General features: G+C 41.6%; 1 protein-coding gene across 1 annotated transcript in view; it reads right to left on the minus strand.

Annotated features, from left to right (window-relative positions):
- The window catches only part of LOC138982425 (uncharacterized), a 13,575-nt gene extending 1,736 nt beyond the window's left edge, over nt 1-11,839 (minus strand). Inside the window, exons 1-10 of the mRNA XM_070355702.1 lie at nt 10,695-11,839; nt 8,350-8,519; nt 7,411-7,684; nt 6,412-6,605; nt 6,058-6,092; nt 4,848-5,755; nt 3,748-3,872; nt 2,618-2,885; nt 868-1,076; nt 375-427 (exon numbers count right to left, since the gene is read on the minus strand). Coding sequence (XP_070211803.1) covers nt 375-427; nt 868-1,076; nt 2,618-2,885; nt 3,748-3,872; nt 4,848-5,755; nt 6,058-6,092; nt 6,412-6,605; nt 7,411-7,684; nt 8,350-8,516 — 2,233 coding nt within the window. The 5' untranslated portion in view covers nt 8,517-8,519; nt 10,695-11,839. The remainder of the gene's footprint in view (nt 1-374; nt 428-867; nt 1,077-2,617; nt 2,886-3,747; nt 3,873-4,847; nt 5,756-6,057; nt 6,093-6,411; nt 6,606-7,410; nt 7,685-8,349; nt 8,520-10,694) is intronic.
- Between the last annotated feature and the right edge of the window lie 8,334 nt (nt 11,840-20,173).

The raw sequence follows: 20,173 nt of genomic DNA on the forward strand, positions 1-20,173 counted from the left end.
TGTTGAAAAACTTTTTTGAAGATTAAAAAAAGAGAGAAAGACAGTCAGACAGATATACAGACAGACAGACAGACAGACAGACAAACTGACTGACTGACTGACTGACGCACTCAGAAAGACTGACGGACAGTGACGTTGTCATTCGCTCGTGAAAATGTACAGATTAAAGATTATTTTGATTGCTTTGAAGAATTTAAATCTCAGTGTTGGTGTTGGTGTTTTTACTCTGATAATTTTGCTTGTTTATTAGTTTCTTTGTTTGCTGGTTTGTTCGTCTGTTTTAATTTGTTTGGTGTTAGCTTGGAATGAATTGACACTACCTTCATGTCTAAGCTTCAGAAATGCATGCAGTGGTCTTTACTTAGGAAAAATACCTTCGGCTTCTTCTGGGTCCTCTTGCAGTGCGGAATTAGAGTTCCCTATTGGTCTGCAATGAAAATGAATTATTAAGACTCACCCCTTTGCGTGAAATCTGGAGTGCTAGAACAAGCATAGTCCCAGAAATAACTTCCATCTCATCATATCGCACCATTCTCACAACAGAAATCTAAGATTTTTCAGTGGAGTAGGTAGGAACAGAGCGTACATGCGTGCGCGCGTGTGTGCATGAGGGCGTACGTGTGTGCGTGTGTGCTTTTGTGCATGCGTGCGCGCGCGCGTGTGTGTGTGTGTGTGTGTGAGAGAGAGTGTGTGAGTGTGAGTGTGTGGGTGTGAGTGTGAGTGTGTGTGTGTGTGTGTGTGTGTGTGTGTGTGTGTGTGTGTGTGTTCTTGTTTCTTGAGTTCATCTTTTGTACTATACTTTAAATGTCAGTATTTCTTCCATTCTGACAGTTGTTGAACACTAACCTCACATCGTAGACTACTAACCTTTTTCTATATTCGTGCACACGGGGCGCAGCTGGGATCAGCGGAAGTGACGACTTGACGTCATTGCTGTCAAAATTGGCCACAAAGGTCACTTCAGGCAAGGGAAAGAACAAGAGGTCACCGGAGCTGCCGTCGTTTCCCGGAGTTGCCTCCTCTTCCTCTCGCACCACTAGCTGAACGAGGTAGCGTTTGCCTGCTGACAACGACAACTGCCGAGAGAAAACAATTTATTTTTTTCGTTCTCATTTTTCATTACTTTATTATCCAATTGCTTGGAAATCTGGGTCGGTTCCTCCCAGTGGAAAACTGAGTCGCGCTACCTAGTTGGGTGCGTGTTCAGTTGGGTGTATGAGCCATCTGCACTTCAGACAAAAGGACATCAGCAGTGAACGGGCCTTGAACTTTGATACTTTCTCTGAATCTGCACAGAAAGTTGACCTGTGTCCGTCCTAGTCTGGATTCGAAGCCGTGACCCGAAGGTCTTGTCCTTTACCTACTGACCTACTAAACCCCACACTCTCAAAACAAAAAATCTTCTTCTTTTCGTTCGTCTTTCTTTCTTTATTTGGTGTTTAACGTCGTTTTCAACCACGAAGGTTATATCGCGACGAGGGAAAGGGGGGAGATGGGATAGGGGAAAGGGGGGAGATGGGATAGAGCCACTTGTTAAGTGTTTCTTGTTCACAAAAGCACTAATCAAAAAATTGCTCCAGGGGCTTGCAACGTAGTACAATATATGACCTTACTGGGAGAATGCAAGTTTCCAGTACAAAGGACTAAACATTTCTTACATACTGCTTGACTAAAATCTTTACAAACATTGACTATATTCTACAGTATAAAAGAACCACTTAACAAGGGTAAAAGGAGGAACAGAATCCGTTAGTCGCCTCTTACGACATGCGGGGTGCAGAGAAATAAGGATGTGGAAAAGAAGACTTTTGGTAAGTGAAATAAAGGTGATGGATCCAGTCAGGTAGAAATAAGACAACAAGAAAAGAATTGGAAAACTGCAGGGAATAGTAGGGAGAGTTTTCTTGGAAGGAAATATAGGTGAAAGGACTGGTAAGGCAGAAATAAGACAAAAGAAGAGAAGTAAAGGAGTGGGGTAGCTTAGTATAAACACTCCCGCCGCGTGAAGGCGACCCCATGGGAGCTTTTCGTTCGTCACATCCAGGGAAAAACAAAACAAATAAAGTTAACAAACAAACAAAACCACATGCTCAGTTATAAGCCAATCCAGCGTAAACTGCAGTGTTGTTGGCCTATACTCATACTGAGATAAACCGCTCATCTAACGTCGCGAGAATGAAATAAGCAGGAATATAAAGCTAGACCTGTAGATTAAACCTTTGATATAGCGACAAAGGCACGGTCCTGCCCGTGTAAACGATTGGGGTTGGCATCTGAGATCTGACCAGGCTGTTACACGGGATAAGCCCATTCCTCCATTTGGACTGATACCGAAACACAAATGTTTTGCTGCTCTCATGTAAGATTGGGTATTTATTATCAATTAATTTCGCCACCAGTGTCCGTTACAAAACCAATGCATTCCTAAATTCCTACTCTTTACTGGAAGTTGCCAAGTAATTGGTTTTGGCATATGTCTAATTGGAAGAAATGGTCTGATCCCAAGTAAATGCCCGAGGTTGTGACCCGTATCGTTTACACGGGAAGAACTATGCCAGTAAGCATGACGAGTTTCAGACACTGACACCTCGGGAAGTGCTGCTTTGCACGTACTTACACAAGAAGCGTCCTCAGAGGCCATGTCAGAGGTCAGCTTGAGTTCACTGAAGGCGACCTTGACCTTCATCCAGGCCAGGCCACGCATGGGTGAGCATGGGTGCATGTAAGGCCTGACGGAAGGACCGGGACGCTGGGCAGGAACCCCTTGGACCCAGGCCCCCTGTTCCCTTGTCACGTCATCTGCTGACGTCACGTGTAACCAAACGGAGTACAGGCGTCCAGGGTCAAGGCCGCGCAGGCTGATGCTGACCACTGGGAACATGTTTCTGAATGGACACGAGATTGATTTATTTATTTGGAAGCATATTTATCTACATATCATCGTCGCGATATAACCTTCGTGGTTGAAAACGACGTTAAACACCAAATAAAGAAAGAAAGATCTACATATCAACATGCATAAAAAGGAATGTGCGTACTACTAATTAGCATTTTCATTTATTTGCATATTTATATATTTGCATATTTATTCATTTATTTTCATATTCATTTACTTCACCCTTCCATGTGTAAGGTTTGGAAGCTGGGAGGTTAGAATCCCGGCTGCGCCTGGTGGGATAAGGGTGGGGACTTTTCTGCATCTCCCAGTTCAAATTATGTGCGGACCTGCTAGCGCCTTATCATCATGTATACACGCAAGCCCAAGACAAGTACGCACGTGATATAAGCATTTGCTTGAGTGCGTGTCCTAGCTGTATGTTTTGAACTGTTCATGCGAAGAAATTCTGAATAACATTTTTTTTAAACCAAGTACGCACGAAAAAGATCATGTTATTCACATCAGAGTACGGCAATACTTGTCAATCACCACCCCACAACACCCCATCCCACCCCATCCCCACCCTACACACACACACACACACACACACACACACACACACACACACACACACACACACACGCACGCACACACACACACACACACACACACACACACACACACACACACACACACAAACCTACTCGTACAAAAACACGATTGAGTGTTGCAGTTACACCCCATGAACGCAGAAAAAGAAAAGGACAGCGGTGTCTTGTATCGTGCTACTACACAAAGACAAAAAGGAGACAGAGGCAGACATAGAGATGATAGCCTTAAATCAATCAAATGTTGCAAACATGTCTGACCTGCCATCATGACTGAGGACCATCTTGGAGCCGCAGGCAGCAAAACTGCTCCAGATATGAGTGTCGTGCAGCTTGAGTTGAACCCCGCGGTCTGTCTTTATCACACACTCCTGCTGCCTCTGATTCTGCAAGAGTTAAACATCACGTTCACTCTTAAAGATAAGTTCCTTCCTGTGTTAAATGTAAAGTCCGTCGCGTGAAAACTCGTTTACATGAGATAAGACCATCCCTCTACTTAGACACACAGCAAAAACCAACACCCTCACTTCTTCCTGTGCAGAGCAGTGATTTTAACCAAATGTGACCCTCCACCACGAAATGAGTCGCATGTCACCTCGCGCGGTTCTGCGCTAGGCTTAATATAAGTCCGGGGAGTGTCTGGTAACAGTGTGAGGGTCACCTTAGTCACAGGCTTATAACTCAAAAAGTTTTTGCTCTTTTCTAAAACGGTTTTCACCACCGGATAGAGCATAAAAAAACTCTTTAGGAAAATGTAAAAATATGAAAATCATGCAAAGGTGACATGCGACTCATTCCGTGGTGGAGGGTCACAATGTTAAAAGCCTTTTGTAAGGCTTTTTTAAAATAGCAAATAAATTAAATGATCAACTTTCACGCGAAGAAGACTGTACATTATATTTAATTTTCAGCAAACTTCCTAATGGATTAGTGAAACCAGTCTTTATTTTTCCTTTTCTTCCTTTTGTTGAAGGTGGTCCATATTAGGGGACACACGCATACTTTGAGATGTTGCTATTCATTTTTGTTTGCACAAGGAAGACGGGGTTAATACTGCTAAAATGTAACAATAAGAGTCTTAGCTATCATACAACGAAAATGTTGTGTATTAACAGCTGCGTCTGAGGTCGGAAACTAGTCCGTTTTAAGCGTCAAATTTAGAGGGAACGCTGCCAGAAGTGTAAACAAAAGTGAAAAAGCCCAAAGGTTTTGTGGTTTGTGCGTCCGCAACTGTCCGCATATGTACAAGTTATCTAGCGAGGGTACATGTGGCGAATGAAATGGTTTTGAGCGCTCTAGCACCGTGAGTTTGTCATATCAGCAGCCGGTCCATATTATGGGTCTTTCCCTACCACACTCACCGCTTGGCGAAGGGCGTTCTTGTACCAATGAAGGTCCGCATCCGACGGTGTAGAAGAAGACTTCTTGGCGTTCTTCTTGCCACCAGAACTCTTCTTTGGCAGGGGCAATTTGAAGGTCTCGACTTTGTTCGTGATAGTACTTTTCTCTGCTGATGGTGCTTTTACCGAAACCTGGATCACTGTGTGCACGCCGGTTGAAAAGCACGTGGGAGAGCTTAGGTTCTCTTCGTTGCGGATGATGTTCTCGCCTAGTGACCCTGGCTCTGTGGGAGAATTGACAGCGTCTGTGACAGTCGTGGGTAGTCTACAAGTAAGATCTGTTTGTCGGCAGTCGCTGTCGGTCGCGTCGAACTGACCACTGTCTTCTTCTCCTTTTTCTTCACCTTCGTCGTCGAATTCGTTCGAGGCTGAAGATTGTCGTCTGATACTACGAATTGGCGAATGATTGTCAATCCGATCAGAACACTTGCTGATGCCACCCGAGAACGTCCGAGCTCCTCCAGAATAATCGACCGCTCCTTCAACAGGATCTTCTACAGCGTCGAGAGAATACTTCTCAACATCAACTTCAAGGCTTTTGCTGAAGTCAGACTCTGTCTCGTTCTCGTCAGATTCGAACGCATAAGGTGACGCGGGCATAGCAACGTCGCCAGAAAGTCCAGAGTCTGGGTTCTCCTGCTGAGGCACACAGAGTCCCACAGTCTCCCCACCTGGGACGAGATACTGAGATGGCTGTGGAGGTCTGGAAGACGTCAGGTCTGTTGGCTGGACGTTCTCAGCGAAAGAGATGGTGCTGAGAACGAGAGATTGGGGTGTTACGGTGGCCTTGGCTCGCGCTATTTTCGCGCCTGTCTTGCTGCCGGACAGAGAGTGCTTGTTGGTTCTGGACTCTGGAGAACGGAGAGCATCTGCGAAGACATAGTGGTGATGGGTTTTATATGTACATACTTTCTGCACATTTTGTAAGAACAACCTTTAAATGCATTCAGCATATGATAGTTTTATCCGTATTTTGAAATAATGTAGAGCATAACTCGACCCCAACTAGAAGTATAATATCCGAGGAGCTTTACTTTTCAGACTTGCCTGTTACTTTTAGCTTTACTTTTGTGAATTTGCCTGTAAAGTATAAGAGTCTCTGATCTTGTTAATTTTTCTTTCTATTTGTTTCCCAAATAAAAGAGCAAAATATGATTTCGAGTTTGCTTACCTGGTCTCGGGTATATTTTCTTACCATCCTCAGATCTGAAACAGATGAAAATAGAAACAAAGAATGAACCTTGACTTTTCTTCCTTTCCAGATAAACGTTATACATATCTTGTTGGAGAATGCGTTTGTTTGTTGTCTGGTTTGCAAACAGGTCCATTGCTTATTGACTTCTTTTTGTGTGTGCCAGTAAACCTATTTTTTAACCCCCAAAAGTACTAAGCCATAACATGGGCAAGACTTAAGAGCTAAAGGGTTGTCGTTTTTTTTCCACCTTAACTTCTCATTAAAATCTCTTTGTCGATATTGTTCAGTGGTTTGGCATTAAAGACGTTTGAAGGATGGGCATCAACGTACCCTGTCACGTGGGCGTACTTGAATCCGTTCGCAAACGGGTTGTGGGCAATCTTCATCCGGGTCACAGCCTCGTTCTGATACTGAGTAACGGCAACAAAGGTCGTTTCCGGAAGCACAAATACGTACTCCGTGTCCCCCAGATCCTCCCGTACTGTGATTTGCGCCATGTATTTTCTCATGGACTGCAGTACAATCTGCACAAGAATGTTAGATTTTAGATCTTTAAATACCTTACTATACTTTGATTTACAGAAAATGAAGTGGGAAGTATCTTTCATCCTTTCATTCAATTACTTTTTTTGTAAATGAGTACATTTTTATTACTGAGGTTGTTAAAAAAAAGAACTTGTCACGCTTTTGCACGTTCATTGTTCGTGTTTGTGAAGGCCGAAGTCGTTCACGAGTTGTACGAAGAATCATACTTTGCTGTGCATGCTGACCAGGGAAATGACGAAGCAAGGGAGAGAAATCGACTTTGGCTTAAATGGACCTTGCCGTCAGTGATAACTTCCCGTGGCTGACAATGATACATCTTAATTATTATCTCGATTATGTTCATAAAACCAAACGCTGTTCGCTGGCTTATCGTACATATACAAAAACAAATTGCATACGATTGCTACTATCCCTGAAGAAATTTTCCAAAGTCACAATCGTCGAAAAAAATTCATGGTTTTCATCTGTACGAATGTTCAAATAGTCTAAAACGGAAAAGTTTACCCATTGAATCCTTTCTAACTGGAATTTGTCATAAAGGTGATGATGATGATGATGATGATGATGATGATGATGATGATGATGATGATGATGATGATGATGATGATGATGATGATGATGATGATGACGATGACGATGATGATGATGATGACATTGACAACGACGACGACGACGATGACGATGATGACGATGATGATGATGATGATGATGATGATGATGATCAAGGTGACAAGAACCAGAACCGCCACTCCAACAAAACCAACAGCAAAATGGAGCACTTACATCGCCCTGCGAGTGCTTGTTGTTGGTGATCTTCAGCTTGGCGAAGGAGATCATCTCCTGACACCAGAACGACCCACGGTTGGGGGAGGCCGGGTGGGTGTAGGACTGCTCGGGGTTAGGGGTGGGGCCGGGGGCCGTGTCGCTGACGCTCACCCAGCGCCTCTGACAGAACTTGTACTGGCGGCTGTCGTAGGGGACGAGGGCCAGGTGGAAAGAGTAGAGAAGAGTGGGGCTCAGGCCTTCCACCGTCACCATCACGAAAGGGAACATGCGCCTGAAAGAGAACATGCGCCTGCAGGAATGAACGTCATCGAGGGTGCGTTATTTCTTCTTTTTCTGCGTTCATGGGCTGAAATTCCCACGTACACTCGTGTGTTTTGCACGTGTGGGTACGACCGTTTTACCCCGCTATTTGTATTTAGCTATACGCGGATCTCAGGGGAAGTTGATTATTTTGAAAGCGGAAATGATGTCATGAAAGTTGTTTGTTAATCAGAAGCGGAAGTTGTTTTTGGGCAAGACAGGGCGAAGAGAACTATATATTTGAGAAAAGAAAGTAATGAAAAGGCGAAGTTATGCATGAGCGAAAATACAAGCGGGCGTACGCGTGCTGACAAGCTCGAACGTACACAAGCAATGTTAAAGTCGTTAACACACGCACATTAGCATGCTTAGATGCGCGAACACACGCACACACTCTAGCATGCTCAGAACAAAAACGACCTTACGCTTAAAACTGCAAGGGATCTCTTCGTATTCTCAAACACACGAACCGATCTACAGTTACAATCAATTCTAAGCTTATTTTATCAGTTCGAGTGCGTCTTCTACACAAAAAAATGTTGCTTTGTCCATTTTATATATAATTTCAAATAATGCAAACATCAGAGGGCTCTGAATATAACCCGACACCCTCACTATAAATTAAAGTGAACCAACCTTCCAGCTTTGGTGATGATCATCTCAGTGCCTTCCTGGCAAAACGCTTGCCACAGAGCTGAATCCAGCAGCCTCAGAGTCACCGGCCCGTCATTTCGCTCTACACAGGTTGTCTCCTTTATCAGCGCGATCGGAGAGTTGGCCTCCCTTTCCGCCTCTTCTGTCATAGTCTGAACATTGGTCATTCTCAACAATGATGGTCCAAAAGTGTTATATATATATATATGTTACAGGCATTAAGTCAAACGTAATGCCTGGTTTCAACTAATGCCTGTAACATATATATACACCAGCAAAGAAAGTGTCACGAAATGGAAAGACAATGCTTCTATATATATATATATATACGACTAGTGTCTGTCTGTCTGTCTGTCTGTCTGTCTGTCTGTTCGCGATGCACGGCCAAAGTTCTCGGTGGATCTTTTTCAAATTTGGACACCGTATTCAGCTACACCCCGGACACAACCTCATCGATGAGATATTTCAACACGTGCTCTCAGCGCGCAGCGCTGTGCGCGCTGAACCGATTTTAATTGTTTTGGGTTTTTTTGTTGTCGGGATCCACTACCAGTAACTCTTCCTTATCTTCTCCAGTGTTTTCAGCCGCGATTATCTCCCTTCCTCCGTGTGGCGTCAATCCATATTCCCGTTACTACGTTACTATTTTTAGAAGGTCACTGCACGTTACTATTTTTAGAAGGTCTCCAGTGTTTTGCGCGTTTATCTCCTTTCCTTCGTACACCCGGCAAAGCCGGGTCCCAGGCGCAGCCTGGTATTCGGCTCTACTTCTTCCCGGCGAAGCCAGTACCCGGCAAAGCGGGTAATCATCTAGTTCAAGATAAAGCCGTATGTCTGCTGTCCGTGTCATGCAAATTGGTGAAGACAGTGCTTAGCTGTCATATGTGGGGTTTTTATTTTATTTTTTTTATTTACTTATTTCTTAGGATTTCATCTTTCATTATTTAGCTTGGATTTTTTTTGGGGGGGTATATGTTTCGAATTTCTTTGTCGACTATTACCGTTTGATTGTTTGCTTTTTGACGGTGCGTCATTCCGTTCTGCGGAGATTTCATAAAAGTAGTAACATCCTCTCCCCAATCGGGAGAAAAATACGTTAATTTATAGTCAGTTTGAATATGGTAAAATAAATAATAAAATAAGAAGATTATCACAATATAATATAATAATAATAATAAATGAGCATTTATATAGAGCAACATCATAACTTTACAATTATGCTCTTTGCGCTTGACACATTTAAAATTAAAACACAGTTATACAAGCATTTACATCTACATTCATAGTCAGCAACGCTTAATTAAAAGCATACACCATCAAACATACATACAAAAGATTCTTCCACTAATATAGATGGCAAAAAGAAAATAAAACAAGTCGCGTAAGGCGAAAATACAATATTTAGTCAAGTAGCTGCCATTTTTCAGCAAGACCGTATACTCGTAGCATCGTCAGTCCACCGCTCATGGCAAAGGCAGTGAAATTGACAAGAAGAGCGGGGTAGTAGTTGCGCTAAGAAGGATAGCACGCTTTTCTGTACCTCTCTTTGTTTTAACTTTCTGAGCGTGTTTTTAATCCAAACATATCATATCTATATGTTTTTGGAATCAGGAACCGACAAGGAATAAGATGAAAGTGTTTTTAAATTGATTTGGACAATTTAATTTTGATAATAATTTTTATATATTTAATTTTCAGAGCTTGTTTTTAATCCGAATATAACATATTTATATGTTTTTGGAATCAGTAAATGATGGAGAATAAGATAAACGTAAATTTGGATCGTTTTATAAATTTTTATTTTTTTTTACAATTTTCAGATTTTTAATGACCAAAGTCATTAATTAATTTTTAAGCCACCAAGCTGAAATGCAATACCGAAGTCCGGGCTTCGTCGAAGATTACTTGACCAAAATTTCAACCAATTTGGTTGAAAAATGAGGGCGTGACAGTGCCGCCTCAACTTTCACGAAAAGCCGGATATGACGTCATCAAAGACATTTATCAAAAAAATGAAAAAAACGTTCGGGGATTTCATACCCAGGAACTCTCATGTCAAATTTCATAAAGATCGGTCCAGTAGTTTAGTCTGAATCGCTCTACACACACACACACACACAGACAGACAGACAGACAGACAGACACACGCACATACACCACGACCCTCGTTTCGATTCCCCCTCGATGTTAAAATATTTAGTCAAAACTTGACTAAATAAAAAAAGGAGAAAAAAGCAAAAAGAAGTGGAATTTCAAAATAACGACAACATTTTATAGTAAACAGATTGAGAAGAAAAAATAAACACCTCAACCTCAAAACTACTTACGAAAGAGCGGGGTTCATCAAACAATGAAATTCAAAGAGTTCTGCGGCGAGTTCTGGCAGACTTGTCAAGAAATACTCACTTCGTAGATAGGGCACAGGGCTAACTTTGCGCACCGGTCTCTGTCACCCCATTTTGTCACGAACAGGAACGGGAACCGCTCTCCGAAAGCTCGGAAAGTTGTCAGCTGTTTGACACCGTTGTGAAATGGTGTCATCGTTCGGCATTGTCTGTACCCATGTGAAGTTGCCAGACATTTCTGTCACTAGAATGCTAAACTTATTTTTCTAAAATGTCACACTAATTGAGAATGCTACATAATGTGGTAGGGGACTGAACAGATTGGAGAGTGGCTCATCGATAAATCTAAATTGGTTTATGATACCGTATTTAAAAAAAAATGATACATACAAAGTATCTTTGAATAAAACATGAGAGTGTGCGGGTGTCATGGTGGGTAAGAGAAGAGAGACTTTGTTGGTCAGTCACACCTGTACTTCTTTTACTTATGTTTGACGAACTCAAAACAACATCTGAATAAACAAATATTTGCTTGGGTTTTGCTTGCTTGCTTGATTGCTTGTTTGTTTGTGTGTTTCTTAGTTGATACGTGTCTTCTGTCGTGATGACCAGAGCATGTTGGAGAATATCTACGTATAGGCATGTAAGTCTTTCTACGGATCTGGATATGTATATACGCGAACGGATGCCTTCTTGCATGTCCATCTGTGTTGAGATCTTTCACCTGCATGCCGTGGATTCAATGCCTTCAGAAGAGCGCTGCTACATCTGTTTGTCAAGTATGTATCAGTGGAGCATCGCCCATGAAGCTTTATCCTGTACTTTCAGGCCAAAGGACCCACTAGAGATAACTTTAAGTCTTTGTGCACGCGACAGGATGAGTGACTGAGATAAGAACACGATACATTGGGACCAAGTTTGGCTGGCTTTGGGCTCAGTATATCGCTAAAACTGTTCACCTCACACTTATTTTTGTTGAGCCTGAAATAGCGCAATTTTCAACTGCCATGATAATACATAACTCACGCTGATTCAAACTTGCTTCCGTTTTTAAGACTTCAGGTGGTTGGTTGCTTGGTTGCTTGGTTTGTGTGTTTTTGTTTATGATCTGTTTCTTTCTCACATGTTTTTTTTATAGGCCCTTTAGTGTGGATCTTGATTTTGTGTTTGCTTGCCTGCTTGCTTCAGTGCTTGTTTCATTACTGTTACTTTTTTTCATTGCTTCACTTTTTGAGATTTGAATCGTCAAACTGTCCAGTATAACTTTAAGATTTGCCAGAAGTGGTATCGCTAGTTTAGCACAATTATGAGACAGATCCACCCCCCTTCCGGAAAAGAAACATCAACAAAATCACTATAAATACAACCAACAAACGAACAAGCAAACACACACACAAACAGCAACAAACCAGGTGGAAAAAAACCCAGAAAACCGTGAATTGTATTTCCGACGTTTAACCAACCATCTGACAATTACATTTTCAGCAGTGACAGTCTTTCACGTGATGGTTGGGCACGTGTGAGAGATAACTTTTAAGCGTGTGTCAAGGTGACACAGTTGTCTGCCTTATCACCACTAGGTGGCGTGGTGTGACTCTCATAGTTCTCTTGGCGGAGGGATCTTCATAACCGCTTCACACTCTTACACCTTCTCGCAGCCAACCGAAATGCAGATAGATTATACTATTCTTGCAAGTTTGTTCTATTGTTTTTCGGATCGGGCCTAGCCTGTCAATTTTAGCAGATGTTAGCACCTGTTTGTGCTAGTGTGGCGATAGCCTGGCCCTTTGAAATCCAGAAGTGGGTTGGGGTGTTCATCAAATGTTCAAGTACTGATGAGTCTTTGATGTTTTGCGGAGAAGCATGTCCAAGATAATAATTATTGAGACTCCACTGGATGGTTGTCAAACAACACGTCATTTCATTTTATCGGGAAATTCAAACGCACTGCTGGTGTTGTATTAGTTGAAAAGTAGAGCGTCTGTGTGTGTGTGTGTGTGTGTGTGTGTGTGTGTGTGTGTGTGTGTGTGTGTGTGTGTGTGTGTGTGTGTGTGTGTGTGCGTGTGTGTGTGCGCGCACTCGTGCGTGTGCGTGTGAATGGTGTTTCTTTTTTTCCTTTTTTTCTTTTTTTGTTTTGGTGTGTGTGTGTGTTTAGTTGTGTTTTTGTGGGGTTTTTTTTCATTGTTTTTGTGTTATTGTGCGGGGGGGGGGGGGGTGGCGGGTGGATGGAGGTTGGGGGAGGTTTTTTCTCAATACGAGCCGGTTTCGAAGAGCAGCGACACATGTACGAAGCTCACTCTCTTCACAAACCTGACCAACAATATAAGAACAAAAAGACCCTTCCCCCAGCGACACCAGATCCCCGGGTCTCTATCTTGGAGTGCGATACGTATGTTGCGCCAAATTGATATTACTATCGTTAACTGTTATATAGGGTTTTGAAACTATCGTTAACTGTTATACAGAGTTTTGAAACTATCGTTAACTGTTATATAGCGTTTCGAAACTGTCGTTAGCTGTTATATAGAGTTTCTGAAACTCTATATAACAGCTAACGATAGTTTTATCAAAAGCGCGTCGGTATCGTTCCCAAATGGGAAAACCCTGAAATGCCATTGCAAAACTGTCTTTTTGCTACGAAATGTACATTTCAACTAGAAACACAATTTAAAAAACTACAACATTAGGAAATGCTTGACCGTTTTTCTATTGTCGTTTTCTCAAAATATTGTTGAGTTTGTTTAATATTAGCTTTATCATATCATTTGTACTTTCAGCCGTACCGTTTTTCACGTGTGCGGTTTGAAGACGGTAGGCCTACAGAATATCAAGTTCGCGGTAAACGAAGATTTAATTACTTGATTCTTAACGAAGCGTTAAACGAAGCAGCGAAATGATGGACTTATCAGACGATGGATACCGCCCTGATATGGCCCTTCGTGGTCGGCTGGGCGTTAAACAAACAAACAAACAAAAAGACGATGGATAGTTGAATATGATCTACTAAATGTTGTAGTAATTTTGTGCAAATTCACTCGAACGAAACGTTCAGCAGCCATTTTGTCGGCATCGAAACATCCGACTACGCCTTCGCTATTTTTAGAAACTCTATATAACAGTTAACGATAGTAATATCACTTGCGCGCACCATCCCGCCGTTTTGCAAAACCCTCGTTATCTGTTATACATAGTTTTAGCAATAATGCGCATGAACGCGCTATTGATATTTATTTATTAATATAACTCTATATAACAGTTAACGATAGTTTCGGAACTCTATATTACAGATAACGATAGTTTCGAAACTCTATATAACAGTTAACGATAGTTTCAAAACCCTATATAACAGTTAACGATAGTAATATCAATTTGGCGCACCATAGATACGTGCTTGTGTGTTCCCGTGTGTCTTACCTGTCCACGGTTCACACCTGTCCGGCACCAAAAGACTCCCAGGCCTTGACGCCAGCAGACACCAGCAGTCGTGCAGCAGAGATTAACACGTTTAAAATCTCTACCCCATGACTCGACGTCAACATGGGAGGTTAACTGCAGCTCAAACTGAACACAATTTCACATACTGGCATATTCTATAAACAACAAATTGACAAAATGACTGGGGGTGAGATGAACAAAATTGAAAAACAAAAGACATCTGTTCTCACCAATACAATGACAGCACACACACAAAAACAAAGTCAAATATTCACCTATGGAGGCTTCTTCGGGACCACAAACAAACAAATACAAAGGAAAGCAAAAAGCAAAGCAAAGGGAAACATAAGGCATACTATTAAACCCGGTGTAGGATCCGGTCCGGTCCCCCCTCTGAAGTAGTCCCCCGGGGGACCAATTCGTGGCAAAAACTGCTCTATAATGGTCCCCCCTTAGACATCCAGCCTCGTTTTTCTTAGGCATTCAAGCCATTTTCAATCTATATCTTCGTCCGGTATTATGTAGTGCACAGACAGCAATCTCTTTGTTTGACTATATTTTGCAGAAAATAAAATAGATCTGATTTATAATGCCGTTCAAAAGAAAAATCACATGAAATAAAATGAATAATAAATAAATACTGATAAGAAGAAATAAGTATATAATTCCCATCTAAGTTGAAGACTAAAGTAAGCTAAACACTGAATGTTTAAATGTAGGCTAAATAGGCTTACCTTTTGCACACTTCTTGCTCACGACGTGGTACGATAAAAACAAACAAGCATTGAAACACAGTTCGAACTCTTTTCAACGTTCAGACCATTGGTTTTAGAATGTAACTTGCTACTAACGGTGTGAACGATTATGTAAAGCACCATAGATTTGTCCAGGCTTGTACATGCTACGAGAGCAGTTTTTCACTTGGACTCTGTCCGAAAATCCACAGACTGACCGCATTATGTGCAAAGTGGGATTGTTTTGTTGATATATTTTTACCAGATTGATAGCCTACAACTACGATTATTTATGTCACACACACACACAACATCCCTATTCATAGATTTCAAACTCTACCTTTCCACGCAGGTGAACACGAGTAGGCAAAAAAACCCACCACAGGTAATGGAGCAAAGTATAAAGTACAGTTTGTAAGCATGTTCATGCAACTAAAGCTTCAAACAGCTTTCAAGCAAACAAGCGTATTTGGTCGCAGACTGCTTTAATCGCAAAATAGGTCTTGTCTTGTCGCAGAATACTACAACATTGCGACAAATACACTCCCATATTCCCATGTGTACAGAAGCTCGATGTGGCGATGACGTCAGACATAATGTGAATAGAGAGAATTGTATTCGCAGTAAACCACGACAAAATAAACACATACAAAATTAAATAGATAAAAGAAAAAGATTAATAAAAAAAAAGAAGTCTGACTGAATCCATACTAGTCAGGCGTAATTAAGACAACTGTATCTATATCTGTATTATTTTCCATCGTGCTAAATTTAATGTCGTAGATGAAAATGAAACCCAGATTGTACTAAAGATGACCGCTCGCATGTTCAGTTCAATATGGGTTTTTTTTTTTTGTTTTTTTTTAATCTCTCAGGTTCCTCAGAGCTATCACTTATAGTCTTGACGCACATATCGCTTATATTTAGAAAGCTAAGGTCCCTTTGTTTGTTTTTGAATAAGAGATTATACTGTCGTATTGTGCTCTTTTCACCTTACACGAAAAAGCGGCGCCGGTGTAACGATGTGAGATTGGCCCCTGTGTCACATTACCCCCTCGATATATACTCAAGACTGAAAGGTTGTTTCCTGGTAAAATCAAAGAAGTGAAATTATTTAAGGAAGAAAAGCATGTCAGTTTCTTGCATGTGAAGAAACTTGGTGGTGAAATTTAATAGATTTCACCCCAAAATTCGATTTCTTCGAAAACGTGTACCGAGTGGTTACGTCCCTTGAGTGAGAAGGGAAACTAGGATGAATCAAATTTCTAAGTTTAAATACACAAAAATGGTTGAACAAATTTGGCCCCATGAATGTAAGGTACCCAAGGTCGCTCATCAGTACTATCGAAGGGTGTTTTATTGTTCAGTGTGGAGTTTATACAAGATCAACGAGGCCGAGGGGGTAGGCCCTAATGTAACACTGGGGCCAATCTCACATCGTTACTCAGTCAGTACATATATCGTATGTAAGTGCAGCAACAGGTCTTTTTGCACTGAATTGTTGACACCTCAGATCACTAACCACCACTCGCATGAAGCCAGACTCACAAAGGCGTCGTGAGTTGAAGACAGGTAAGATCACAGGGCGGTGCCATGTTTCACCGACAATAGCCTGTCGCGCTATCAGCTTCATACCTGTTGCTTATCTCTCAAACACTCATGTACAGACAGGGTCAGAGGTGTTGGACGCTTTCTTCTTCTCCTTCTTCTTTGTGTTTTTTTCTTGGCTTTTGTTTGTTTGTATGTTTGTTTGTTTGTTTTTGGTTTGTTTGTTTATTTTTGTGTGTGTTTGTTTGTTTGTTTGTTTGTTTGTTTGAGACTGAGAGATTGAGAGAGAGAGAGAGAGAGAGAGAGAGAGAGAGAGAGAGAGAGAGAGAGAGCATCCACTACAGATCAATTCAATTTGTGACAAAAAATAGCATTAATCATTCAATCTTAACAAAAACGTTTACTGTCTAATATAAATCTCTGAATCTGATAAAACATCGCTTTGAGTAGCTTGTCGCTGTTGCCGTACATAACACACACAAAACAGTGATATTATTATAATCTGGCAAAGTCTTGATAGTGGTGGATCTGACATTCTCATATAATGGACAGTCAAATAAAAAGTGTTTGCAATGTTCGATATAAAATCCGCACTTGCATAGGCCTAAAGTGTCTTTTGTCAAATGTCTCTTTAAAAAGTCGCCATTAAAATCACAAATCTCTTATCTTAATTTACAATTAATACTTTCAGCTGTTTGATCTTTTGAATAAAAATACGGGAGAATAACTGAGTCATCTCTGAACAAGAACCTTTTTAAATAAACATAGAACTTGTTTGTCGCCACGATTTCTGTCTTTGAAATTGAAATACAGGAAAACGCCAATTCTTCTACGACATATTATGCATTTCGAAACAAAGTTAGTCATCGCTGAAGCAGTAGCTCAGCTTTAATCCAGACAGAAATCAACAACTTCGTGGTAAAATGGGAAAATTCTGAGCGAATCGAGTAAATGCCAGTGTTATAGGCCTACCAGCTTCCCAGTGTAGGGCTGGTTATCCCCCGTGTTTACATTTGAGGAGGGTCAACCACAACTGGTTCACCGAGGAGGTCACCAAACCCTAGAAGTGTGTGAATTTTCAAAATTCTAGCTTCAAACCCGTTGAAGAAATCGATAAGGTGCCCTATTTTGACCGGAACATGACTCTGTAACTGAAGCTGTAACTTTGAGATTTGACTATGGTCAACCACATAAGTGTCATCAAAGCCTAGTTTCAAACCTCTTGCTTCAAAAACATCCGAGGGAAAAGAAAGAGTTCAATTTGTTGTCGCCGATCAGCCGGCCGGACTACCGGACGGCCGTGCGGCCTAACACTGCTCATTACATGATTCTCTTGATTACTTAGTTGAGTCAATAAAAGGATTAAAATGTAGAGCAACACACAAAACCCCTTTTTTTTAAATACTAGTTTGTCGAAAGGAAATTTTGAAAAATTACACAACAAATGGCAAATGAGCACCAAAGATGAAATAAAAAAGAAAATCAAATACAACAAGAAGAGCAAACGCTCGATCGAGTCACTTTCGCAGTTCTGAATATTATATGAGGCATCAGATGGACAGGAAGAAATTGCTATTCACAACACAATGAGTCACGTTCACATAAAATTTGAGCCCGGTCACTTTTATAGTTTCCGAGAAAAGCCCAACGTTAAGTTGTGTGTTGCCGAACAGAAAAGGCTAGTTATCTCCCTTGTTTTTCTGATAACGTTCGTAAAAGGCTACAGATGTAAATACTTTGATGTAAAGAATAATCCTACAAAGTTTCAATCACATCCGATGAACTTTGTCAAAGATATAAAATGTCTAATTTTTCCTTTGACGCTGACCTGTGACCTTGAAAAAGGTCAAAGGTCAACGAAACCATCGTTAAAGTGTAGAGGTCATTGGAGGTCACGACTAAACAAAATATGAGCCCGATCGCTTTGATAGTTTCCGAGAAAAGTCCAACGTTAAGGTGGTGTCTACGGACGGCCGGCCGGCCGGCCGGCCGGACAGACTAACACTGACCGATTACATAGAGTCACTTTTTCTCAAGTGACTCAAAAACTAAAGCATGACTTACGCAGTGACACTCGCTTCCTGGCACACAGTGATGTGCATGCAGAAACACACCGATACACACACACAAACAGACAGACACAAACACACATACACACACAAACACACAGAGACAGACAGACACAAACACACGCACACACACACACACACACACACACATACACACGCACGCACGCACACACACACACACACATCACACACACACACACACACATCACACACACACACACACACACACACACACACACACACACAACACACACACACACACACACACGCACGCACGCACACACACACATCACACACACACACACACACACACACACACACACACACACACACACACACATGGATTGAAAGTTAAGAAACTCATCCTGGTAGGAGAGAGAAAGAAAGAAAGTCGTAGATTCATACATAAACACGCATACATGTATACAAGATCACGTCGTTTCAATTTCCAGTCTACCTAAGATCATTTCCTCATAATTGACTTCAAGTAAAAATACAATTGAAGTTAGCGACGATTTTATTTATTTTTCTATGCATAGCTAACCAACCAACAAACAGACGCAGACATGGACACAGACAGACATACAGACAGACAGGCAGACACACACACACACACACACACACACACATTCACACACACACATTCACACACACATTCACACACACACACACACACTCACACACACACACACACACACACTAACACTAACACACACACTAACATTCACTCTCTCTCTCTCTCTCTCTCTCTCTCTCTCTCTCTCTCTCTCTCTCTCTCTCTCTCTCGTTTTTGAACCACACGGTCACTAAAATAATGAGATACAGGTCGAGATGTACACAATTCCGTCAACTCATCACATCACAATATTTGTTTAATTTTGATTCGATGACCTAACCTTACAAAACTTATATATACATGTATGTATTACCATCCGTTTGTTATGCCTGTCGAGACCAACCGTTATTAACACCTGTCGAGTTGAGAAAAATACCATTGGCTTTCTTTAGTAGGCATCACCTGATTTAGATTTGTAACCAGGGATACTGTAGGTAAATAACCTGGCATCATCCCTGAAGTGATGTGCAGACTCTCCTCGGTCTCCGAACACCCCCGTGTGCACGCACGCGCACGATAAAGATCCCAGGGTCACAGCGAAAGCCTCAGGCCTTGGAAACACGAATACATGCATGCAAAAATATGAAGCCCGGGTGTCCGTTCGGCCAACAGCCAATAAAGTAATCATTCCAGCACTGACCCAAGACGACCCAACCCGGTCCCTAGCCCATTTCAGGTCTCCTCTAGCAGCCGGCAGCCAGCTGTCTACACCCACCCCCCCCCCCCCCCCCCCCCGCATTTTTATTTTCATACAAAGCCGGGTGTTCCCGTGTAACATGCCCCTAATGGCTTCGCCGTGAGGGCGTAAAACTTACATTTTCTCTCTTCCTGAAGTGAATTCTACAGCGCTTGAATTGTTCAAAAGTCTCAAATGACCAGCGACTGGCTTGATCCTGTCTCATTTGCAACCCGTGTGTGTGTGTTTTTTTTTTAAATACGAAATGCTGACTGAGAACTAAGCAAAGATTTCCACAAAAAGAAGCCTGCAATTAGCAAATTATGCTCTGTGTGTGTGTAAAATGACGTCCATAAACAAACATACCAACGCGAAGCAGTGAA

This window comes from Littorina saxatilis, linkage group LG12 (genome assembly GCF_037325665.1).
Source record: "Littorina saxatilis isolate snail1 linkage group LG12, US_GU_Lsax_2.0, whole genome shotgun sequence".
Classification (NCBI taxonomy): domain Eukaryota; kingdom Metazoa; phylum Mollusca; class Gastropoda; order Littorinimorpha; family Littorinidae; genus Littorina; species Littorina saxatilis.